This window comes from Crocodylus siamensis, chromosome 8 (genome assembly GCF_052110815.1).
Source record: "Crocodylus siamensis isolate JL-2025a chromosome 8, ASM5211081v1, whole genome shotgun sequence".
Taxonomy (NCBI): domain Eukaryota; kingdom Metazoa; phylum Chordata; order Crocodylia; family Crocodylidae; genus Crocodylus; species Crocodylus siamensis.
Genome location: NC_143402.1, coordinates 52,184,320 through 52,208,337, shown reverse-complemented (window position 1 = coordinate 52,208,337; position 24,018 = coordinate 52,184,320). Strand labels below are relative to the sequence as shown.

General features: G+C 56.4%; 2 protein-coding genes across 5 annotated transcripts; both read right to left on the bottom strand.

Moving 5' to 3' along the window:
• Positions 1-19: 19 nt before the first annotated feature.
• Positions 20-11,067, bottom strand: OTUD5 (OTU deubiquitinase 5). Its single transcript, XM_090061548.1, has 10 exons — positions 11,021-11,067; positions 9,229-9,838; positions 7,920-8,013; positions 6,003-6,067; positions 5,392-5,548; positions 4,982-5,130; positions 3,208-3,393; positions 2,146-2,350; positions 1,355-1,468; positions 20-328 (listed from the first exon to the last, which is right to left on the bottom strand). Exons 1-10 carry the CDS (start codon positions 11,065-11,067, stop codon positions 207-209), a joined length of 1,749 nt encoding a protein of 582 aa, XP_089917674.1. The 3' UTR covers positions 20-206.
• Positions 11,068-11,604: 537 nt separating this feature from the next.
• On the bottom strand, positions 11,605-23,678 carry KCND1 (potassium voltage-gated channel subfamily D member 1). Of its 4 annotated transcripts, XM_090060769.1 has the most exons (9): positions 23,521-23,678; positions 22,622-22,831; positions 22,310-22,522; positions 17,885-18,603; positions 16,988-17,150; positions 15,848-15,931; positions 15,408-15,503; positions 14,674-14,888; positions 11,605-13,880 (listed from the first exon to the last, which is right to left on the bottom strand). In XM_090060769.1, exons 2-9 carry the CDS (start codon positions 22,778-22,780, stop codon positions 13,712-13,714), a joined length of 1,818 nt encoding a protein of 605 aa, XP_089916895.1. In that variant the 5' UTR covers positions 22,781-22,831; positions 23,521-23,678; the 3' UTR covers positions 11,605-13,711. The 4 variants fall into 4 exon arrangements, with proteins under 4 accessions (XP_089916895.1, XP_089916894.1, XP_089916896.1 ...); XM_090060768.1 differs by having other exon boundaries at positions 22,310-22,831; XM_090060770.1 differs by having other exon boundaries at positions 17,885-18,348; positions 22,310-22,831.
• Between the last annotated feature and the right edge of the window lie 340 nt (positions 23,679-24,018).

Genomic DNA, 24,018 nt, shown 5'->3' with positions numbered 1-24,018 from the left:
CAGCAGAGGCCAGGCCAGACACGGTGGGTTTCTCTTTCCTTTGTGGCGCTCATGGGGGGTGGGGGGGTCTTTGTTTCTCTTTATCCAGGATAATTCTCTTCCCAACATGCAGCGACAGCTCCAGTCTCTGGGGGGGAGGGAAGGGAGCAAGGGGAAAAGAAGGGGCGCAGGTGGCAGTGGAAGGGGGAGGGGGCAGTCTAGGGGCATCAGCTCTTGTCAGCAGGGCTGTCTCTGTGCAGGGTGCTCTTCTTGATGGTCTCCAGGTACTCCTGCTGTGACACGGCCAGCACTGATGCCAGGATCTCGTCGTCTTCCCAATCGTGAAGGCCTGAAGGGTGGAGAAGGTGGGGGATGGTACACAGCTGAGTAGAATAGCCCCTAATATAGGCTAAGAGGTGGCCAGCTTTGGGGAGGACCGCCTGGGAACAGGTGAGTATCACCGTTTACAAGGAAGGTACAGATGCAGCCAGGTCTCGGGTAGGGCAGGTGGGAAACGGCCAAGTATAACACTCCACAGAGAAGATGGAGATGCAGCTGGCTCTGGGATGGGGTGGCTGAGAATGTAACAAGACCTAGATGCTGAGATTCAGTTTGATCTGGGGTGGAACAACAACTGGAAAACAGCCAAGTATAACAAGGCAGAGAGGCCAAGATGCGCCCAGTTCTGGGGAGGAGTAGCTGGAGAATGGATCAATATAGCCCTCTACTCTCCTGCGAGGGTGGGGGAAATAATGTCCTCAGCTCTGGGGTACAGTGGCTAGAGAACAGCTGAGTTTAGCAAGGCAAATGAGGTGAAATGCACCCAGCTTTGGGGAGGAGCAGTTAAGGCAGAGATGTGGCCAGCTCTGGGGTAAGGCAGCTGGGGACCAGCTGAATATAATAAGGCAAAACTAAGGCCAAGATGCAACCAGCTCCAGGGAGAGGCAGCCTGGAACAGCAGAGTATGACCCCTCCCCAGGTGAAGGCTGGGATGCACCTAGCTTTGGGAAGGAACAGTGGAGTATAACAGAACACAAGAGGCTGAGATGAGCTGGCTCTGGGGTGAAGCAGCTTTGAATGGCCAAGTGTATAATGCTCCACAGAGAAGGCCGAGATGTGCCCAGCTCTGAGGTGGAACAGCTGAAGAGCAGAATCTAACAGGGCATCGGTGAGGCCAAGATACAGCCTATTCTGGGGAGTAATGGCCCAGTATAACCCCACTCTGGCAGAGCCGATATGTGCCCAGCTTTGCAGCAGGGAACAGAGCCCCATCTCCTGCCTCCAGAGCCTTCTCCCACCCCATCAGTCCTAGCTGCTCTGAAGCCTTGCCCCCAGCTCCAGATCCCTTCCCTTCTCCCCCCCTACAGGCACTCACCGAAGGCGGTGGGGGACATCTGCTGCATGATGGCACGGCACTCCAGTGCAGGGTACAGGGACACCAGTGGGGGGGTAGTACGGCCACCTGCGGCTGCTAGCTGACTGCTGGTACCTAGCAGGGAGGCCAAGAGGTAGGGCCCTGCCCCAATTGCCCCAGGAACCCTGAGCTACCCAGCGAGCTAAAACACACCCACAGTCCCAGCAGCCTCTATCCCTGCCCCAACTTATTGCCCCACATCCATCACCCCAGCATCTCATAGCCCCACCCCACCCCATTCCCCCAGCAGCTCATAGCCTGCCCCCATTCCTGAACCCACACCCCAGCCCCCACACCCCATAGCTCTGCCCCCCATTCCTCCAGGACCCATATCCCTGCCAGCTACCACCCTATGTCCTACAACCACCTGCATTCCCCCAGCAGGACACAGCATCATCCCATCTCCCCAGCAGCCCATAGACCTTCTCCCATAACCCATAAGCCTTGCCTCCATTGCTCTAGAAGATCATAGCTCTGCCCCCAAGGACTCATAGCTCCACGCCACACCCATCTCTCCAGCAAACCATAGCCCAGCCTCTATGACCTATAGCCCTACCCCATTCCCCAGCAGCCCAGAGCTCAGCCCTTATCCCAGTTCCACTTGCTAACAGCTCCTGCCCCCTCCTCACTCTCAGATCCCCAGCAACCTATCACCTTACTGCCAGGACCCAAAGCCCCTCCCTCACAACATACAACCCCTGTCCCCATCTCACCAGCAGCCCATAGCCCCCATCCCCACCCAAGCCACCTACCTGGAGCGCACGGAGAGGGTGGTTTAGGGGGACCGGCACCAGGCGAGGGGGGCTTGCCAGAAGGCGACACTAGCTCAGTGTGCAGCCCTGGGTGCTCAGGGGAGGGGGCGGCACTGCGCTGCCGGGGTGAGCGCCCACTCCACTCCTCAGTGCCCCCTGCTGCTGCTGCTGTGGCTGAGCTGCAGGTGGCACTGGCCTTGCGTGGCTGCAGGAAACTAAGGGTTAACAGCAGGCTCTGCCACATCCCACAGGCCCCACCCACTAGATCCAGGAGCCACTGGAATGCTGGAGTTGAGGGGAGTTGATGGGGGTCAACAGGGAATGGCCTAGTATAAGGTGCCAAAATGCCACCAGCTCTGGGGTGGGATAGCTGGGGAAGGGCCAAGTAGAACAGGCCGAGATGCAGCTAGCTCTGGGGTGCCACGGCTGAACATAACAGGCCAGGTTACAGCCAGTTTTAGGGAAAGCAGAGTATAAAGAGGCCAAGATTCAGCCAGTTCATGGGGTAGGGCAGCTGAGTAAAACGAGGCATAATAGAGAGAGAGAAGCAGCCAGTTCTTGGAGCAGAGAAGGACAACTGAGCCTAAAGGCTGAGTTGTGCCCACCTCTGAGGAGGAACATCTAGTAAATGACTGACTTTAAGGGGTTGGGATGCAGCCAGCTCTGGGGAAAGCAGCCAAGTACAATAGGTTGAGTTGCGTACAGCTCTGAGGAGGAGAGGCTGGGGGAATGGCTGAATCTAATGGGATGAGATATACCCAGCTCTGGATGTGAATGGCTCAATCAAACAGGCCACAGTGTGCTGAGCTCTTGAGGGGAGAAATCAAGCATAACAGGTCAAAACGCACCCACCTCTGGGGTGCAGCAGCTGGAAAACAGCTGAATCTAATGGGCTGAGAGGTAGCCAGCTCTGGGGGGTGGGAAAATCGAGTCTAACAGGATACAGTGCATCCAGCTCTGGGTGAGAACAGGCCAGAATATGCCTAGCTCTCAGGGGAACAGCCAAACGTAACAGGCCAAGATGTGTCCAGCTCTGGGGAGCTGTAGCAGGGAAGGGCTCACCTGGCGTGCCTGCTTCTCCTGGTCACGCAGCCACTGCAGGTAGGACTCACGAGCCACCTGTTCCTCAATGGCCTCATTGGTGGCCTCCCAGTCAGTTGCCCGTTTCTTGTCCTCCAGCATCTGCTGCTCAATCCATGACTCCTCCGACGTCTTGATGGCATTCTTCATAAGCGACTGCTCTGCATACTGGGGGGAAGCAAGGGGTGGAGTTAGCCAGGCAGTGGGTGGAGCCAGGGACCTCCACCCACAGAGTGAGGTACTACCCCTCCCTACAGCACCAGTCCCTGCCTGCCTGCCTTAGGGCACCTGGGCACCCAGACATGCCCCTAAAGCACAGTCTCCACCCCTGGGTCCATGGCCACACCCATAGGTCACATGGGCCTGGGTCAATAGACACCCCCATGACCCTGACCATGCCCTTAGAGTCCAGGCCCTTTCCTGTGCGCCTGATCATGGCTGCTAGACCAGTGGTTCTCAACCTTTTATGTACCAGAACCTCCTTGTAAACTTCAATGGCCAGTCCCAATCCAGTGCCCCTCACTCCTGACCCACTACGCCCTGCCGCCAGCCTCCAGTGTGGGACAAGGGGGGCCCCCCCAAGCAGACCTTTACAGGCTGGAATTCTGCCAGCCTGCAACAGAAAAACCATGGTTTTCTTAAGCATTCTTTGGGATAACTGTTCTGGCTTAATTTAGTACACACTGAGGTGTTGTGGCTTAAAGTCCACTTTATGGAAATGGAAGGCTCCTCCCTAGCTTGCTTCTACTGCTATATGGCTGAGGGCAGGCAAAACTTGGGGGTATCTGAACCCCAAGCCTCCAGGCTTGGGCCTGCACGTAGGATGCCCACCAAAAGACTTTGGAAATATCTAAAGCCCTTGGTGGGGGTGGAGGATGTTTGCTGATTGTAGGGCCACTTACGGTTCTGGGCTGACTTTGGACTTAATTAGGCTTGGAACATGAAAAATTTCTTTAGAAAAGGTTTTCTCCTTTAAAGGAGAATCCATTTTTAAAGTTTGTTTGTGACCCTTTCATACATTTTTGTGATCCAGTTTTGCGTCATGACCCATGGGTTGAGAAATGCTGCCCTAGAGCATTACCTAGGGGTACGCCTACACCACGCCACTGCCTCTCAAGAGCAGTGCCGGGGTGAGGCAAGAGCAGGACCGCAGAGACACTGTGCTGCTTCTGCTCGCCACCCACCCGCTCAGCATCCAGCCTTTCACCACCCCCTCCCCAGCTCCACATCTGGCTACTTGCCACCCCCTCAGGGGTACACTTATTAAAAAGGGGACCACAGGGGGTACAGTTCTTTTAAAAAGTTGAAAACCCCTGCCCTAGAGCATAGGTCCTCCCCCTATGTCCCTGACCATGCCTCTAGAGCACAGGCCCTACCCTTGGGCGGACATCATGACATAGAGGTGGACCCACATCCTGGACTCAGGCCCCACTCCCTTCTGCTACCCTAGCCACACTCCCTTTGCATAGCCCTGCCCCCTGCTTGAGGGAGGGTGCAGAGAACTGCCCCTTGTCATAGCCCTGCCTCCCCAGTAGGAAGAGGGTAGACAGAACTCTGACTAACATAACCCCACCACCTCACTCACAGGGAGAAGGCAAACAGAACTCTATCCCAGCATAACCCCATCCACCCATGCGGACACCCTAGCACAGCCTCGCCCCTGAACCCCCTCAATTTGAAGGAGCGGCAGGCTGAGCCCCCCCACTCCCCCCCACCCAGCCTGGCTCTGCACTCCATCTGGGCCCTGCCCCCTCACCCCGGGCTTGTAGGCGGGCAGGCCAAGGCCAACACCAATGGTGGCTTTGTTGGGGTTGACAACGGAGTTGTAGTGCACGTTGCGGTGGTAGCTCACACGGATCGGCTCGTCCTCGTTCTGCTGGATCCCATGGAACGTGTTGATGGGCTCTGGGGTGGGGGCAGGGGGAGCGCAAAGAGGAGGGGGGCATGGGAATGGGACCCAGGCATCTGGGCTCCTGGCCCCTCCCCAGCAAAGAGAGGTGTCCAGGCTCCCAGTTCTCCTAGGGAGGAGAGAACTCAGTTGTCTGTGCCTCCCACCCCCAGCAGGGATAGAACCCAGGTGTCCAGCCCCAACTCCCTGTAGCAGGGATGAAACCTAGGCATCTGGCTCCCTCCCATCCGTGCCATAGCAGGAGGCATCTAGGGCACCTGTGCCATACTGGTAGACCTCCACAGGGCGGTTGTACATCTCAGCCATGGCCTGCATCTCGATGTGGTTGCCATGGCAATTGCTTTTCCGCTTGCGGTTGATGTAGGTGGTGAAATCCTCAGTCACGTAGTTGGAGAAGTAGTCAGCATTCTTCATCTGGGGGCAGTTGCGGGGGCAGTTGGGGGGGGCAGCTGGGCTCCAATTTGGGGGCACAGGTGGGTTTTTCCCCTTGCCCAGGGGAGGGAGAAAACATAGGCATCTGGGCTGCCAGCCCCCCTGCTCTCACCCCCCAACCCCCACGCCCCTGCCAGAGAACCCACGCGTCTGGGCTGGCCATCCCTGGTTATCTAATCATAACTGGCTTCCCTAGAGCTGGGAAAAAACCCAGGTGTCCAGACAGCCAGATCCACCCTTCTCTAATGCAACAGGCCTCCACTCCCCACCTCCAGCATCAGGATGGAACCTAGGAGTCCAGGCTCCCAACACCCCCTGCTCTCACGTCCCAGCCCTACTCCCCTACCAGAGAACCCAGGAGTCCTGGCTGCACACACCCTCTGCTTTCACCCCCAGGTCCTCCCCACCCAGGTGTCTGGGCCCTGCCACCACTCACCAAGTAGTCCATGCAGTGTTTCCGGACCACCTCATGCATGTCCTGGTCACCATATACCTGGTCAGCTGAAGCGGGTTGGTGGGGGGGGGAGGAGAAGAAGCAAAGGATCATGAGATAGGGCCCAAAGTCATCCCTCCCCATCCCAAGGGAGGGCACTGCTCACTAAAATGCTGAGACGGGGCTTGGCTAATAGCCCAGATACCTGGGTCCTCTCCCTGCTCTGGGCAGGCAAGTAAGAGGGTGGCTGGTGGATAGCAGCTGGGAGCCTGGACACCTGGGTTCTCTGGGAGGGGAGTGGTAGCTGGTGGGTTGAATCATAGGAACCCGGACACCTGGGTCCTCTTGGCGTGCCTCTGAGCACACGTTCCTCTCTTCCCTGCTGCTAAGTCAGAGAGGAATTTGCTGATGCACCAGCACAGTGAGGGAATCTGCTGAGTCAAGGGGGAAGGGATCTGCTAAATCAGAGAAGGTCCAAGATGCACCCAGCTCTGGGGTGAAGCAGGTGAGGAATGGCCAAGCATAACAGGGCACAAGGAGGGTGAGATTCAGCCAGCCCTGGGGCAGGGCAGGTTAGGAACAGCTGAATGTAACAGGGCAAAAGAAAGGAGAGATGCATCTAGCTCTTGGGAGTTCTGACTAGGGAATGGCTGAGTATAACAATGTAATGCAGGGGTGGGCAAAATGTAGCCCACCAGGCCATTCTATCTGGCTCTCGGGGCCCCTAAAAAATTTGGAAAATTAATATTTATCTGCCCCTGGCTGCCTCAATGGCTTGCCAAAACTTAGCAAGCGGCCCTCTGCCCAAAATAATTGCCTGCCCCTGCTATGCTGGGAGGGCTGAAATGGACCCAGCTCTGGGGTAGAATGGCTAAGGAACACTCAAGTATAACACTATGAAGTGGGGGGGGGCTAAGATGCACCCAGCTCTGGGTTGTAGCACCTGGAAAACATCTGAGTATAACACTACAGAAAGGGCTGACATGCATCTAGCTCTGGGGAGGAACAGATAAGGAACAGCAAAGTGTAATGTCATAGAGGAAGGGCTGAGATGCACCCAGCTCTCTGGCCGTGTGCCTGGAGAGTGCCTGGGTATAACACCATGAAGGGAAGATCCAAATATGGCCAGCTTTGTGGTGAGGTAGATAACAAATAGCTGAGTAGAACGGCACAAGGAGGGTGAGATGCAGCCAGCTCTGGGGTGGAATGGCTGAGTATAACACTGTGAAGGGAGGCCAAGATGCAGCCAGTTCTGAGGTGGACCAGCTGGGAAAACAGCTGAGTATAATACTATAAAGGTTGAGATTTGTCCAGTTCTGAGGTAGGGCAAGTTAGGAACAGCCAAGTCTAATAGGGCACAAAGAGGGAAAGATGCACCCAAATCTGGGTAGAACAACAGAGTGTAACACCATAGAGAGAGGGTCAAGATGTGCCTAGCTCTGGGGCAGAGTGGCTGAGCATAATGCAAGAGAGAGAGGGCCGAGATGCACCCAGCTCTGGGGTGGGGCAGTTCAGGGATAACCAGAACAGTGCACAAAAAAGGCGAGATGCATCCACCTCTGGCGTGTAATGGCTAGGGAACAGCAGAGTATAATACTATGACAGAAGAGCCCAGATGTGCCCAACTCTGGGGTAAAGCAGGGCACAAGGAGGGCAAGATGCAGCCACCCCTGAGGTAGAACACCAAGGAGGGAGGACCAAGATGCACCCAATTCTGGTGTGAAGCAGTTTAGGAATGGCTGCATATAACAAGACACAAGGAAGGTGATATGTGCCCAGCTCTGGGATGGGGCAGTTGAGGAATAGCTAAGTGTAACACAGCTTAGTTTCTAGCCCCACAACTCTGCCGGGGGCTCAGATAGGGGACAGGGGGAAGCAGATAAGGGGCTGGGGTGCAGATGCAGGGCAGAAGCCACTCACCCACAGCCCGGAAGAGACAGGCCCCATCTTCCTTCATCTGCTTGATAATGAAGCCTTTCTTTTCTCTCAATGCCTTCTCAAACCTGTGCTCCTGCTGGAGGCAAGAGGGGTGGAGTCTGCAACTGGCCAAGCCCCAAGACCTGCCCCCTGGACACCCCCCGACCGCCAAGCTCTGCCCTCAGTGGCTCATACCCCCACATACCCCACCAGGGTCCCAGAGGGAAACTCAAGCACACAGGGAGTCCAGGGGGTCCACCTCCCCCTCCACAGCATCAACACCAATGCAGAAACCCAGCATCCAGCACCCTCACCTACAAAGACACTGAACCCAGGGACCCCTCCCTAACCCTGGCACACACATGAAAGGTGTCCAGGAACCCCCAGCCTCAGAACCCAGGTGTCCAGCATCAACACCCACACAGAACCCAGGCATGGGGGGCAGCTGTACCTCAGCTGCCCCTCCTCCATCTCTGCTCCTCCTATATCACACAGGGGCTACTTCACCCCAGAGACCCCTCATCTTCCCTCTAGGTCACACAGGGGGCCCCCACTTCTCCCCCCTCCGCCCCAGATCATACAGGGGCAAGGTCCTCTTACACCAGAGTTGCCCCCTAACCCCAGAGACCCCCCTCTCTCCACTTCCCTCCCCCACATCACAGGGGTCCCAGCCAACACAGAGACCCCGCCATGCCTCCCCTTCCCCCAGATACCACCCCCCCCGATCACAGGCCCTGCAATATGGGGTCCTCTCCCCCAGAGACTCCCTCAATCTCTTCCCTGCCCCAGTCCAAGAATCCTCCCTTCCCCCATACTGTACATGGGGTGTTCCCTTCAATGGAACCCCCTGAAAGCCCTCTCCCCAGATCACAGCTCCTCCCAAATCACATGGGGGCAGGGGGCTGTTCTCACCCCAGAACCCCCCAAATATCTCCCCTTTCCCCCACATCACAGTCCTCCCCCAAATCACATAGGGCCTTCTCTACCCCAGAGATCACCTAATCTCTCCCCCCTCACCACACACCCCTGCCCTGACAGTACACAGGGGTTCCCTTTACCCCAGAGACCCCCCATCTTTCCCCTCACCTGATGCCCCCTCCCACAGATCAGAGCCCCACCCATCATATGGGGAAGTGGGTGCCCCCTCGATCTCTCCCCTTTCCACACATCACAACCTCCATCTCTCTCCTCCCTCACCTCCCACACCCAAAATCATAGAGACCCCCTCACATCTCTCCTTCCCACCTTCACACTGGGTCCCCTCCCCCCACAGGTTCCCCTCCCTCCACCCGCCCCAGGCCCCCCTACCCACCTGCTCAGCCGCAGCTGGGTCCCCGCTGTCCCCTGGGGGGCCACCACCGGCCCCCCCCGCACCGCCGCGGGGAGGATCGTACTCGTCCTCACTGTTGTAGCCGCCGCCTGCCTCATCCCCATCGCCGGCCCCCAGCCCTAGCCCTAGCCCCAGGCCCAGGCCCAGGCCCAGGCCGGCTGGCCCAGAACCCCCGCCGGAGGCGCCACCAGGCCCGTAAGCCAGGCCCAGGCCCCCCCGCCGCCGCCTCTTACTGTGGCCGGGCCCCGCACAGCAGCCGCCCCCAACCCCTCCGCCGCCCGCCCGGGGGTCATCCAGACCCAACCCGGCTTTGGCTTCCGCAGCGCCGGTGGGGGGGGGAGGGGACGGCGCCCCCCAGCAGCGAGGCGGGGGAGGGGCTGGGGGAGGAGGGGAAGCCCCGCCCCCTGCCGAGCCCACGCGGGGGTCCGGGCTCCCTCCTGGCCGGGGGTCACTGCCCCCCCCCACCCCGGAGCCGCCTGCCGCTCCCCCTCCCGCCCCCACGCGGGAGTCCGGGCTGGGGGGGCCCCCCCACGCGGGGGTCTCCCGCCCCCCCCACGCGGGAGCCTGGAGGGTCGGCGTCGCCCCCCGGCTTCTTCTTGGGGAGGATCGTCATGGCCCGCCCGCTGCCGCCGCTGGGCTGAGAAGGGGGGTGGGGTGGGGGAGGGGGGAGGACCCGGATGTAGGGGGCTAAGGGCTACAGGGGGGCAAGGACCCGGATGGAGAGGCTAAGGGGAGCCGGGGGAAGGGGTTAATGGGGGAGATACCCGGATGTAGGGGGCTAAGGGGGGGGATCCGGATGCCAGAGGTGAGCGGAGAGGAAGGAGCCGGATGTCAGGGGCTAAGGGGAGATCCCCGGATGTCACGGGGTGACTGGAGCAGGGAAGGACTCAGATCTCAGGGGCCGACAGACCCGGGTGGAGGGGGCTAAGGTGGGTGGGGGCCTGATGTCAGGGGCTAAGGGGGTAGCAGAACCCGGATGTACGAGGTTAAGGGGGAAATCCCCCTGGGGGGATCCAGATGGAAGGACTAAGGAACGCCTCCCTCCCCAACGAGGGGGAGGGGCGCTGAACTGGATGGTGGGGAAAAGCGCTCCCCGAGCCCCCAGCCTCCGTTGTATTCCCCCACCCCCGCGGTGGGGGGGAGGAGCGGGGACAAGACAGCAGGGCAATTAACCTAAAGTAGCCCGATAAAGGCAGCAAGAAAGCAAGCAAGCAACCAACCAACGCCTCCCCTTCCCCTTCCCCCTCCCCCTCCACCCCCAGCCCTAGCCCTAGCCCTCCCCCGTTCCTGGGGTCTATTGAAGCTTTATGGCCCTTCCCGGCTTCCGCGGCGGCCCCTTTGCGCTCGGCCCCGGCCTAGTGTCAACATCAACACAGCCGGCCTCTGACCCCAGCGCGCTCACTTCCGCCCCTACGCCCCTTAGCAACGGAACGTCAAAGGGGACAGGACCCCGACGCGCCTGGGTAACAGCGCCACCGCTCATTGGCTAGCGGCCCACATCCCCGCTGTCATTGGTCGGTGGGCTTGGAGGAATGCGTTTGGGATTGGGGGGACGGTGCCTACAGTCAGAGCAGTGACCCTCCCCCTATCCTCTCGTTTCCCCTCCCACTTCCCGTGACAACAACCGGGGTGGGCGGGACTTGGGTGACCCTCCTTGACACAGCAGTCACTGATTGGTCGCGGCGTAAGATGCGAGGTGGGGAGCATACTGGCCCCCTGCTTGGCTCAGACTGCTGTCACTTAGAAGTAGGCCCTGCCCCTTTTCTTCACTTACCCGCTCCAACGCCTATACTCATGGGCTAGAAGGCCCCGGACGTGCATGGAATTGTCTGAGAGGCAGAAGAGCCAGATCTTATTGGCTTGGGGAAAAGGGGAACTAATCTCCGGTTGGCTGGAGGGACGCTTAGGTCAGGGGAAAAGAAGCGTAATTACTGACTGGCTTCGATGGGTTTAAGGGAAATTCCGCCTCGCATGTGAGGAAGGGTTGGAAACAAGATGCTCACAGCTGATTAGCTAAAAACAAAGAAACCGGGACGCGATTGACTGAGGGGCAGAACTCCGGTTTATGATTCGTTGGAGGAGAGCATTCTGCGCTCTGATTGGACCAGAGGGCAAGTCCTTATCTGACTGGATGGAAGCAAATTGCCAATCAGACATACAATGCCCTGGCTTCATGGCGAGCGCACAGAGATGCGGGGTTTGTGTTCGCGGGGGTGAGGTGGGAAGCATATTAGCCCCCTGATTGGCTAAGACGGATGACCCTTTTCTTCACTTCCGACTGGCTCCAACTCCCCTGCCAGAGAACCCAGGCGTACCAGCTCCCACCCCCTGGCCCGCAAGTAATGACTGAGCTGTGGCTTGTCACCAGTTCATTTATTTGCTCAAACTACAGCAGCATAAGCCTCGTTCCTTGGTAATGGGCAGGGAGGGTGCCCCCCGATCCTGACCCCACCACAGCTCTGGGCATGAAGGGGTTAATGATCCATAGCCCTGCCTCTCCCCGAGGGAAGCTTTTATGTATCTGTATATAATACCTGTCTCTACATGTATACAATTTCCTTATTTTTTAAAATGTCTTACAGGAAAAAAAACGAAGGGGAACCTGAGTTAAGCTTACATTGTCAGAGCTGGCACTGGGACCCAGGCATACAGGAGAGAGGTGCCTCCTGCTGGACTCCCCTTCCCAAGCAGGGAAAGAGCCCAGGCCTTCAGGCTTGCAGCACCCCTGCCCCACTTCCAGAGTGGGTGGAGAGCCCAGGCTTCCGGGTTCGTCCGACTCAAAAAAGAACCCAGGCTTCCGAGTCCAGAAAAGACCCAGGTGTCCGGGCCTATCTGGCTCCAAAAGAACCCTCACTTGCATCTCCAGCTCCCAGCTGGCCTGAGGACAGATTCCAGACGGGTGCAGGTGTGGGGCAGAATCTCTGCCTGTCCCCAGTGGCCACCGAGGCAGCTGCATTGTGCTATAGAGTATTTTGAGAAGGCAGCAGGGTCCCAGGCCCTCCCTTCCCCTCCCCTCCATTGGTGCTGCCCCCCACCCTACCACAGCCAGTCTGGGCTTGACACAGGTGTCTGGGGCCTGAGCCCTCCCACATTTGCCCCAACTCCTCCCTAAGCCAGGCTAGAACTTAGGCATCTGGGCCCCTAGACCCCCATGCCCCAGGAAACCTGGGGAAGGGAACCCAGGCATTCAGGCCTCTGCTGTTGCCCACCCTTGCATGAGTAGGGGGAGGGGTCATGGTTTATAGTCTGAACTCAGCTTCTGGTCTCTGGAGGAGTCATGACCCCTAGGCAAAGGATGACCTGTGAGGTGAGGTGGATATGTGGGGTGGGGGGTGTCGGGGAGGGGTTCTCCCCCTAGTGCATGCTGGGAAGGAGGCACCCCCTGGTGGCAACATGGACACATGCACAGTCCTGCTGTGTGCATGGTAGATGGGGGCACCATGATGTGTGCACGTGTGTGTATGTGTGGGGGGGCTGAAAAAGGACCCAGGTATCCTGAAGGAGAGGATCCAGGTATTGCAGGTTCCCACAGCTGGTGACAGAACCCAAGTGCCAGACCCCTTCTCCCCCAGGCCCCATGGCTTTTGGGTAGTGAGCTCCAGGACTGGCCCCTGTCCTTCCACCTTGTGAAACAGATCCTTCCTCCACAGGCTTGCATAGCTGACCCCGATATATGGCTTTGTTTGTGAAGGCAGCTGGACTAAAAGAGTAGTAGAGGAGGCAGAGTGCCATGCCCCTCCCCCCATCTTTCCTTTCCAGACTTATATTACTTTGAGGGGAACTCAGGCATCTGGGTTAAGGTTGCAGCACACACACCTCCTGCCTGCCCCACACAAGAAGAACCCAGATGTCTGGGTAAAGCTGTTCCCTGGATGGGAGAAACCCAGGCATCCAAAAGAGGAAGAACCCAGGCATCCCAAGCTGGAGGGATCCAGGTGTCCGAGGCAAGAAGAACACAGGTGTTTGGTACAGGCTATGCTCCTAAGCAGGTGGGATCCAGGCATCCAGGACAGGAAGAACTGAGGCATTTGGGATACAAGCATAGGCATTTGATACAGACCATGCCCCTAAGCAGGATGAACCCATATGTCCAGGGACTCTGGCTTCTGGAACAAGAAGAATTCGAGTGTCCAGGACAGGAGGATCCCAGGTGTCTGGAGAAGACAGAACTGTGGCATCCAGGAAGGCAGAACTAAGGCATCTGGACTGGGTAGAATACAGGCATCTGGGACATGAAGAACCAAAGCATCTGGGCTGGGAAGAACAGAGTCCAGACTGGGCAGAATACAAACACCTGGGTTGGGCAGAACCTAGGCATCCGGGACTAGCAGAACCCAGGCATCTGGGCTGGGTAGGGCCTGGGCATCCAGGATGTGAAGAACCCAGGTGTCCAGGATAGGTGGAATCCAGGTCAGTGGAACCCAGGCATCTTGACGCAAAGAACCCAGGTGTTCAGGGACTCCCCTCAGAGGGAAGAGATGTGCAGGGGAGGGGGCTGGGGTGCCAGGGGGGGGCTCTCATCAGGGGTGTTGGCAGGGGGTGTGGGGATGCTGATGATGGCTGCTGCCAGCGCTGCTGCCTCGTAGCTCAGCTTCAGGGTATCCGGTGTTGGTGTTGCGTTCAGGCTGGACCGGCTAGAGGGAGGGGTTGGGTGCATGAACCCAAGCATCTGGGCTCCCAGCTCCACTCTCCCCCAGAGTTTCCCTGTCTGCCCACCGGATGGCAGCAGAACCCAGTGTTCCCCAACACAAAACTGATAGACATAGCCTGCAAACATGCCAGAGCTATGCAGTATACACATGAAGTACATGCCACAGAAGTGCCAGAACACAGGACACATGCCCCAACACATGTACCAAAACTGAGAATATACCAGACCCATGTTGAGCCAGTGCCATGCACATACCAGCTGCACACCAAAAACATTTTGGGATCATGGTGAGCATGTGCCATGAACACGGTGCAAACATACAGAATGCATACAGAGAACATGCCATGCACATGCCAGGAACACTTAATGAACATCCCAAGCACATGCCAGAAAGTCACCAAGCAGATGCAGGGAAAAAAGCTAGGCCCCGCACTGGAAACATGCCAAGCCCACACCAAGTCCATACTCTAAACATGCCACCTGCTGGTGCAAATACACCATGAGCATGCCAGGAACATGCCAAACCCACACTGCAAGCATGCTGCACACATGCCATGAACACACCAGGAATATGCCATGAATATGCCAACCACATGCTGGGAACATGCTAGAAACATGCCAACCCCAATGCCAGGTGCACTGAGAAAATACACCAAGCCCATGCCACAAACATGTTGGGAACACAGCAGCCATAGCACAGCATACCCCAAGAACACACCAAACATGCCACAAATGTGCCAAACACACCCTGTGAATAGTTCAAGCACATGCAGTACCTGTGAGCTGGCCCCTTGAGGCCCTGCAGGGTGCTGAGCTCCTGGGCGCTGGCCCGGCTGCCTGATGGGGTGGAACCAAGGCGGAGGGGGCGGCGCCATGGTCGCCGGGGGCAACAGGATCCACCAGGAGATGGGGCCCCACTCGAAGACAGCGACAGGCTCCTCCCCGACCGTGCCCCTAGCAACACCCCCCGCTCTGCTGCAAACTCATGGTTCTGGGAGTGGGGTCAGAAGAAGGGGGCAAGGGCAGGGAAAAGAGAGGCATCACTTCTAGGGCAAGCCCTGGCCAGACTGACCCCCCACCCCCACCTAGGAGTAGGGTTGCCAACTCTGACTGAAGCTATTCCAGATTTTTTCTCCCCAACATGATGTAATGTCATTAATTGTACTGTTCAACCCCTTCACAATATCACATCTCCCAGACTGCTTTCAATAGTCACTGGGAAATTGATGCCAATTCTGGTAGACTCCCAGCCAGTCTGAAAGGGTTGGCAAACTTACCTAGGACCTGCCCCTACTGAGCATCCAGGTTGTGGGCAGTGGGGGAGGCCAAAGCGAGCAGGGCCTCCAAGAAAAGCCATGTCTCCACAGAACCTGCCCCCAAAAGCTCCCCCACCATGGCAAGCTTACATTCCCCCCCACTAGCCTCCCAGTCCATCACAGTATCCCCACTGGCCTCCCAATACCTTCCCAGTCCCCACTTTTAACCTTCCAATGCCCACTTCCCAGCTCACCGTGGTCTTCTCCAGGCAATGAAGCAGGTGATGGTGCTGCAACTCGAAAGCAGAACAGGTCCGCAGCCCAGGGGCCCGGGGGTGGCCATCCAGCTCCTGGGGGTGGGGAAGAGGACAGACAAATGGATACCACCCCCCCCCAAGGTAGAAGTGGGAGGAGGGACTGGGGTGCTGGTGCAAGGGATCCTGTTTTCCTATGTAAGGCTTGTACGAGGAGCCCTGTTCCCTGTGTGAGGCTGTGCAAAAAGCTGCTGTTCCCCATGCAAAGGGATCCCATGGTCATGTGCAAGATTCTGCGAGGTGCCCCATTTCCCTCGTGTGAGGCTGTGCAAGGGATCCCCATTCCCCATGCCAGGGCCCCAGTTCCCAATCCAAGAGGTGCCATTCCCTGGGCAAAGGCTGCATAACAGGGTCCCACCCCCATGCAAAGCCGTACACACCTCTAGGTCATTACTATGCTTGTACTGCAGGAAGGCTTTGGTCGTCCCACTCTTGGCCAGCCGGATCCGGGCCAGGCGCACCTTCTGTGGGGGAGGGGATGATGGGCAGAGGCCATGCCCCCAGCCTTCCTCTGTGCACCCACCATAAGCCCTGCCCCCTTCCACTCTTGACTGCACCTCCTCCCCATACCTCTGTGCTCTCTATGAATACCAGCCCCTCTCTATAGTCCTGCCCCTTCGCTTGGCCCCCCTACCACCTCCCCATAGCTCAGGGGTAGGCAGTATTTTGCCCACAGGCAAGATCCAGCCTGCCAAGAAGTTTTACCTGGCTCACAGCAGATCCCTCAGCCCCATCCAGCCCAGCCTTGGGTGGGCAACCTGACCTGTGGTACAAGTGGCCAGTGCCACTACTCCCAGACACCCAACAGAGCTAGGGCAGCATGGTGGCCAGATTCCACTTCCCAGCAGTGGCTCCTTCCAGCTGCCAGCGTCACCACTGCCACCAGACCTGGCCCCGCTGCCTGAACATCCCGGCCTATCCACCCTGCAGCCACTGCCAGTGGTGCCAGATGGAGGGGGGAAGGTGAGGTCTCCATGGAGAGCACCCCAGGACCCCCACAGCCAGAGCACACTCAGCCAGGCACATGGAATGGAGCCACAGGTAGGGACCAGAGTCCAGGAGCAGAACAGATGGGGCTGGGCCCATGGTTTGGTGCATGCACGTCCCTGTGACCAGCACCAGTTCCATGAGCAGGGGCATTCAGAGAGCGGGTTACAGCTCTCCCCGGGGCCCTCGTCCCATGCTGCCATCACCCCATGGTCTCAGCCTTGGAGGAGGGCCGCTTAGGCCCCGCCCATCTCTCCCTATCCCAGACATAGCTCCCTACCCACTGGAGTTCCAGGCTGGTCCCCCAAGTAGTCTGGAGTCTTGGTGAGTTGTTGCAGGTTGCGGGAGAGAAGATACTGACCCAGCCCATAATAGCTCAGCAAACCTCCCTAAGTGGCTCCCCAGCCCAAATAATTGCCAGCCCCTGCCACAGCCCCTTTCTGCCCCTCCTTCCCAACTCCATCCCTCCCAATACCACTGCCTGCAGCCCCAACTCCACCCCCTGGCCCTGGCCCTGCCCCTGCCCCAGGCACCTGCTGAGCACGGCGCTTGTCAGCACGCTGGTTCTGGTGATAGATGCGACTGAAGTTGGAGACAATGACGGGGACAGGCAGCGCAATTACCAGCACCCCTGAGAGTGAGCAGATGGAGCCGAAGATCTTCCCCGCAATGGTGGATGGCACCATGTCCCCATACCTGGCCATGCCAGACAACGAGGATCATCATTGCCAAGGAGGCGGCAGAAGTCACACAATGACCCTCACTCCCAACCCAAAGCCACCCACACAGTGCCCCTCACTCTTGACATGCAGCTTGGATGCTTATCTTGCTGGGATCCTATGACCCCAGCTGACTTCCTGCCCTTTGGGCAGGGGGCTGGACTCGATGATCTCCCGAGGTCCCTTCCAGCCCTAATGTCTATGAAATCTATGAAGCTCCCCCATATTGGTGCCTGTCATTCCTGACCCATAAAGCACCCTGTAGCCCCATGGTGCCCCACACTCCCAGCACACTCCCAGATGGTGCTGTAACCCCCCTGCAGCATCAAGAGTGCCTATTTTAGGCCACCCTGGATGGGCTGATGGGCCCCTGGGGTGAGGGGCTGCGGCTGATGCTGGCTCCGAGTTTGAAGCCACATCAAATATTCATGTCTGTTTCCACTCCATTGGAGGAAGCCGGGACTTGCCTTCACTGCAGAACCTAAGCATCTGGGCTCCCTGCACCCACTCTCCTGCCAGGGAACCCAGTTGGTCCAGGCTCCCAGCCCCATTGTTCCCATCTCCACCTCCCCACACCCAGCAGTTCAGTCAGCAATCAACACTCTTGGTGACTAACCATGTTAGACCAGGCCCCACATGCCCTTCACTCTTGATCTCTAGCCCCCCTAATTCCCAGATGCCTGGGGTCCCTTTTCCTCCCTGCTCACTCACCCAAGTGTGGTCATGGTGACAATGGTGTACCAGAAAGCAGCAGGGATGCTGGTGAAGTTGGTGCCAGGCGTGCTCTTCTCGGCATAGAACATGACGGTGGCGAAGATGACAATAGCCATGGTGAGTGAGAAAAGCAGGAAGCCCAGCTCAGAGGCGCAGCTCTGCAGCGTGTAGCCCAGGATGCGCAGGCCCTGGCTGTGGCGTGAGAACTTGAAGATCCGGAAGACTCGGAAGACCCGCAGTGTCACAAAGGCCCCACTCAGATCCTCGTTGTCTGGCACAGCCAAGCTGATGTAGTAGGGGAGGATGGCCACCACATCGATGATGCTCATCACACTGCGGGCGAAGTGACACCGGCTGGGCGCCGCAAACAACCGCAGCAGGTACTCGCCCGTGAAGATGAGCACACAAGCTGTGTCCATGCAGAAGAAAGCCAGCGGGTAGCGGTCTCCGCAAGGCACTGCCTGGGCCGCAGCAACAGAGGAAAAGGAGGAGGAGGAGGAAGAGCCAGATGAGGCGTGACAGGGGATGGTCTCCACCACGTTGGCCACCACGGAGACGGCAATGAAGAAGCCAGTGACATAGTAGAAGACCAGGGCTGTGGTACTGGCATGGGGGTTCTCAAAGGCCCGCCACAGGCGCTGTCGAGCTGAGGGGGGTGGAGAAGCTGCCGATGGGGGCTGTGAGGCTGCCTCTGCCAGGCCTTCGGCCTCCTCATCCTCAGGGGCAGGGGGGATACAGGAAAGGGTCAGAGCTGAGCCACTATGGGGGGACCCAGGTGTCCAGGATGCAGAAGGGGAACTTGGGCATCTGGGCTACACACACAGAATCCAGGCATCTGGGACACAAATGTACGAGGATTCCAGACATCTGGGGTGCACACAGGGAACTCAAGCATCCAGGACATGAACACACACACATGGAACCAGGCTTCTGGGATAGACAGACACACCTACACAAGGCATCCAGGAGAGAGAGACAGCCACATGCACACACAGGGAACCCAGACATCCAGAACAGGCAAACAGACACACAAACCCAGAAGTCCAGGATGCACACACATACAGGACCCAGGCATCCAAGACAGAGAAACACGCCTACATACAGGGAACCCAGGATGTGTGCACATGTGTGTATACTCACCCTCACTCCTGGGATAGACAGACACACATACTCAATGCATCCAGGACAGACAGACAGGGAATCCAGGCATCTGAGGGACAGATACACAGGTAATGCAGGAATCCAGGACACCCAAACACAAAGCATCCAGGACACAAACCCACACAGGGAATGGAGGTGTCCAGGGGACAGACGGACACATGGATACACACACGTATATGCACAAACACAAAGGGAGCTGAGGCATCTGGGAAGCAGGAACCACAGGTTCTAAGCCTAGCCTTTCCACCCTCTCCCCCAAGGGAATTGGAATTCATCTCTCAGTCCTGCTGACCTAGTGGTTACCAGCACTTTCTCCAAGCCAGGGACCCTGATCTAGAGACATTTATAAAAATCTATTCCCCATTCGTAACCCCTCCCAGCATCTCCCACAGAAATCCTGAGCCAAAAGGGACCTCAAAACCCTCCCCCTCTCCCACCAGCCATGTGCTGCTACTGCTGCTGCATCTCATTGGCTGCCTGCAATATGGTCGAGTCCCAGGTAAGCTTCTTTAAAGATCCATGCTGGGGTAGATTGGGGGCAGAGTGTGGGCTGAGTAGAAGACACCCTCCCCTAATTTTTTTTACTTATACTGTACTAACTTTTTTTTTTTTTTTTTTTTTTTTTACTGGCCAAATTATTAACCTACTCCCCCCACCCTCCCCAGGGTCTAGGGTTGATATATCAAACTCCTGCATTTGAACGTGGCCCTTATCCAAGGCCTGGGAGACAGGTTACATTGATGTGGTGTAATGCATGTCAAGCAAAAAGTTTCGGTCACCAGTTAAAAAAAAAAATGTGTTTGTCAATAAAAAGGTAGGTAATTACTAAGCAAGGTTGGTCATCAGTAAAATAAAAAACAAACAAACAACAAAACCCTAGTCCCTAGAAAGATAGGTCATCACTAAAACAAATTCTGTGTCAGTAAAAGGTTTGGCTATTAGTAAGAAAAATATGGTCATAGATAAAAAGAATTCATCAGTAAAAACAAACTTGAAAGCTGAGTAAAAAGTTTGGTCATCAGTAAAATAGTTGTTAGTAAAAAGTTTGTCGGTCAGTAAGATAAGTGGTTGTCAATAAAAAGTTTCACCGCTGATAAAAATGATCTGCTTGTCAGTAAAAACTCATCAGTTAAAACATGGCAAAAACAATGTGTCAGTAAAACATAAATAAATAGAGAAAACAGTTGTTAGTAAAAACTTTGGTCATCAGACTTTTAAAAAAGGTCAATAAAAACAATTTGGTCATTAGTAAAAAAAATGGTCAGTGAAAACACACATCACTAATGTGTGTCACTAAAAAAGTTTGATCAGTATAAAAGTGTTATCATCAATAAAAATGAGTTTGTCGATTAAAATCTGACTGTCAGCAAAAACTTGGGTCATCAGTAAAAGATGTTATCATTTAAAACCAGCTGTCAGGAAAAAAGTTTGGTCGGTTAATAAAATTTGGCATCAGTTTAAAAAATGTGATAGGAAAAACAAAACTGGTCATCAATAAAAAAAACCTTTGGTTGTCTGTAAAAAAAGTTTTGTCAGTAAAAAGATTGTCAGTAAAAAAATGGTTCATCAGTAAAAAATGTTAATTTGTAAAATTAAATGGTTTGTGAGTAAAAAAATAAAGTGTTCATCAGTAGAATAAAGTGGTCTGTCAATAAAACCGTTGGCTGGACCTGCATCCAAGAGTACTGAAAGAACTGGCTGAACTCATTGCAGTGTCTCTGGCAAGGCTGTTCGAAGAGCTGTGGAACTAAGGAGTGGTCCCAAATGACTCGAATATGGTACCCATCTTTAAGAAATGGAAGCGGGATGATCCTGCTAACTATAGACAGTCTGGTCAGTCTGACTTTGGTCCTGGGAAAAAAATCTTTGAAAAAATTGTCAAGGAGGCCCTCAACCACAAGCACATAACTGGTGGTATATTAAGAAACAACCAGCATGGCTTTGTCAAGGGGAAGTTATGCCTAACAAACCTGGTGTCCTTTTATGACCAGGTAACTAACAGCTAGGTATGGGACATGAGGTTGACATCATCTACCTAGACTTTAGCAAGGCCTCATTTCACATGAGATTCTCTTAATTAAGTTGGAGGGTACTGGGCTTGACCAGTCTATAGTGAGGTGGGTTGGCAACTGGCTCAGAGACCGATCCCACTAAGTTGTAATTGATAGGATGGCCTCATTCTGGAGGATCATCTCCAGTGGTATTCCCCAGGAATCAGTGCTTGGGCCTATGCTCTTTAACATCTTTATCAATTACTTGGATGAGGGAGTGGAAAGCGCATTAATTAAGTTTGCAGATGATACCAAGCTGTGGGAAAATGTGGGCACATCTGAGGACAGTGTAAGGATCCAGGATGGCCTTGACAGGCTAGTCCTATGTGCTGAATGCAATTAGATGAGGTACAATAGGGACAAGCACTGGGTCCTTCATCTGGGTAGGAAGAAACTTCATCATAATGATACAATGAGTGGTTGTCTACTGGCTAACATTGCATATGAAAGGGACCTGGGGGTGACAATCAACCATAGGATGAACGAGCCAGTGTGAAGTTGCCAGAGGGACAAATAAGAACTCTGGCATGCATCAGCTGATGCATTGCCAATAGATCCAGAGAGGTGCTCCTCCCCCTCTATTTGGCATTGGTGAGGCTACAACTGGAGTACTACGTCCATTTCTGGGCACTGCACTTCAGGAAGGATGTGGATAAGCTTGAAAGAGTACAGAGAAGGAAGGACCACCCCATATGATCAGGGGCCTGGAGGATAGGTCCTATGAGGAGAGACTCCGGGAACTGGGTTTGTTCAGTCTGAGTAAGACAAGACCAAGAGGTGACCAGATAGCCACCTACAAGTACATCATGGGTGAACACCAAGACTAGGGAAGCAGCTCTTCCGAAAGGCACTCCTTGAGAACACGAGGTTCAATGGGCACAAGCTAGTTGAGGGAAAATTTAGACTGAAGATATGGAAAAAACTTCTTTTCTATAAGGATATCTAGAATCTGGAACACACTCCCAGAAGAGGTGGTGCAGTCACCATCCCTGGAGGTGTTCGAGAGGAGGCTGGACAAGCACCTTGCTAAGCTCATGTGATCCCAATTACTCCCTGCCCATAGCAGGGGAGCAGTAAAAAATAAATAAATTTGCAGATTGACAATTATCCATCTTGACTTAGCAAATCCAGCCTCTGCCCTCTCCTAAGCCTCCCCTCAGCCTTCTCCTCTCCCAGCAACACCCCCCCACATCCTGTGTGGTCCCGCTACCTCAGCCAGCCGCTCAAGGTTCTCCTTCTTGCGATCACGGTAGTCTTCCAGGCAGCAGTCACCCACCAGCTCAGGGGCAAGGCCATAGAAGCTGAGCTCCTCGTCATAGGCCTGGATGCATTCATGTCGGGGACAGTGGAGGTGCCCAGTGCGGTAGAAGTTGAGTACATAGCGGAAGACCTCAGGGTCACGGTCCAGGAAGATCTCACCAGCCTCCTCATCATAGAAGAAGTCCCGCTCAGCACCCCCCAGCAGTGTGTCTGGGTAGCGCTCTAGCGTAGCCCGCCATGTCTCAAACCGCCGTCCACTCACATTCAGCACCAGGCGCTCGGGCCCTGCGGTGGGCCGGGGATTGGGGCCATGGCCTGGTGGCAGGGGAGGAGGTGGAGGCAAGGGCTGCTGGGCCAGGGGCAGCCAGCCCACAGCTGCTGCTCGGGCCAGGGGAAGCCAGGCTGCCACTCCTGCCGCCATGCCGGGGGGACCCAGGTGTCCGTGAAAGGGCTAGGGGATGGCTTAGGAACCCTACAGCGCAAGAAAAGGGAGGGAAAGGGGAAGCGTCAGAAGTCTGGGAATTGAGGAGATAGGGAGCTCTCAAGGACTCAAGAGTCCAGGGGATTGCTGAAGGGGGTGGGTGTCATCAAGGACCAAAGAGTCTAGGGATAGTGGTGGGCAGGGTCTCACAGACTGAGGAGTTAAGGGTCTAGGGGTGTCCCAGGGACCCAGAAGTCTAAGAGGTTCCACACTGGGGAGATGGGCTGGGAACCTGGGGTGTGGGAGGGACGGAGAATCCCTGGACTGTAGGGCAGCAGCACTGGCAGGGAGATACAAACATGTGAGGGCGTGGAGTGCCTGTGGTGGACAGCAGACCAGGGGCTGGGAGCCCAGACTCTGAGTATTCTCCCTGAAACTGGAGGGCAGTGGGGGCTGGGAGAGGGGGTGCTAGGAGCCCAGACCTCTGGGTTCTCTTCCCAGCTACTGAATGGGGTGGAGCTGGGAGCCCGGACACTTGGGTTCTTTTCCTAGCTATAAGAGGAGAGGGCTGGGAGGGGGGCACTGGGATCCCGGATGCCTGGGTTCTCTGGGAAGGAGGTGTGGGGAGAGGGGATGCTGGGACCCAGACGCCTGGGTTCTCTACCCCAGGGGCAGGAGTGGAGCTGAGGAAAGGGCCCCGATCTGGCCGTCGCAGGGGCCCGGATCGGGCCAACTCTTACCACGGCTCCTGGCTCTGGTGCTGGCGGCTGCGGCGGCCCCGCCCGGCCCCTGCGGCTCCGGTGCCCCCGGGTCCCGGGAGTGGAGGCGGGGCCAGGATCCAGGGGTGGAGGAGAAAGAGGGAGGGAACCCAGGCGTGAGAGCTCCTGGCCCCTCCCGCAGCTGGAGAAGGAAACCAGGCGTCCAAGCATCCCTAAGCCAGCCCCTCTTGCCCCCGCCTCTCCTCCCAGGGAACCCAGGAGTCTGGGCTCCTGCTCTCAGTCCCCAGCCCTCCTCCCCACCCAGAAACGCAGTTGTCCAGGGTCTCAGCCCCCATGATGGGGAAGGGTCCGTGACTCAGCATCCAGGGACCCAGGCAAAGATCGCTCCCCCCAATAACCCAGAGCCTGAATCAGCTCCTGAGAGACCCCCCCTCCCCATGCCCACGCCAAGCTGGGGGGGCTGCGGATCAGAGGAGCGAGGGGCACTACAGGGTGATGGGGGAGCTACGGGTCAGGAGT

Excerpts from the sequence above, each read along its gene's own strand:
- OTUD5 (XM_090061548.1), bottom strand. The coding sequence starts at position 11,067 with ATGCACGTCCGGGGCCTTCTAGCCCATGAGTATAGGCGTTGGAGCGG. Across the intron at positions 9,839-11,020 it reads GAGTATAGGCGTTGGAGCGG|AAGCCGGGGGGCGACGCCGA; the intron begins GTAAGTGAAGAA and ends CTCCCCAAGAAG. Across the intron at positions 329-1,354 it reads GATGTCCCCCACCGCCTTCG|GCCTTCACGATTGGGAAGAC; the intron begins GTGAGTGCCTGT and ends TCCACCCTTCAG.
- KCND1 (XM_090060768.1), bottom strand. The coding sequence starts at position 22,780 with ATGGCGGCAGGAGTGGCAGCCTGGCTTCCCCTGGCCCGAGCAGCAGCT. Across the intron at positions 17,151-17,884 it reads GTCACCATGACCACACTTGG|GTATGGGGACATGGTGCCAT; the intron begins GTGAGTGAGCAG and ends TGGCATGGCCAG. Across the intron at positions 15,504-15,847 it reads AGCATAGTAATGACCTAGAG|GAGCTGGATGGCCACCCCCG; the intron begins GTGTGTACGGCT and ends CCCCACCCCCAG.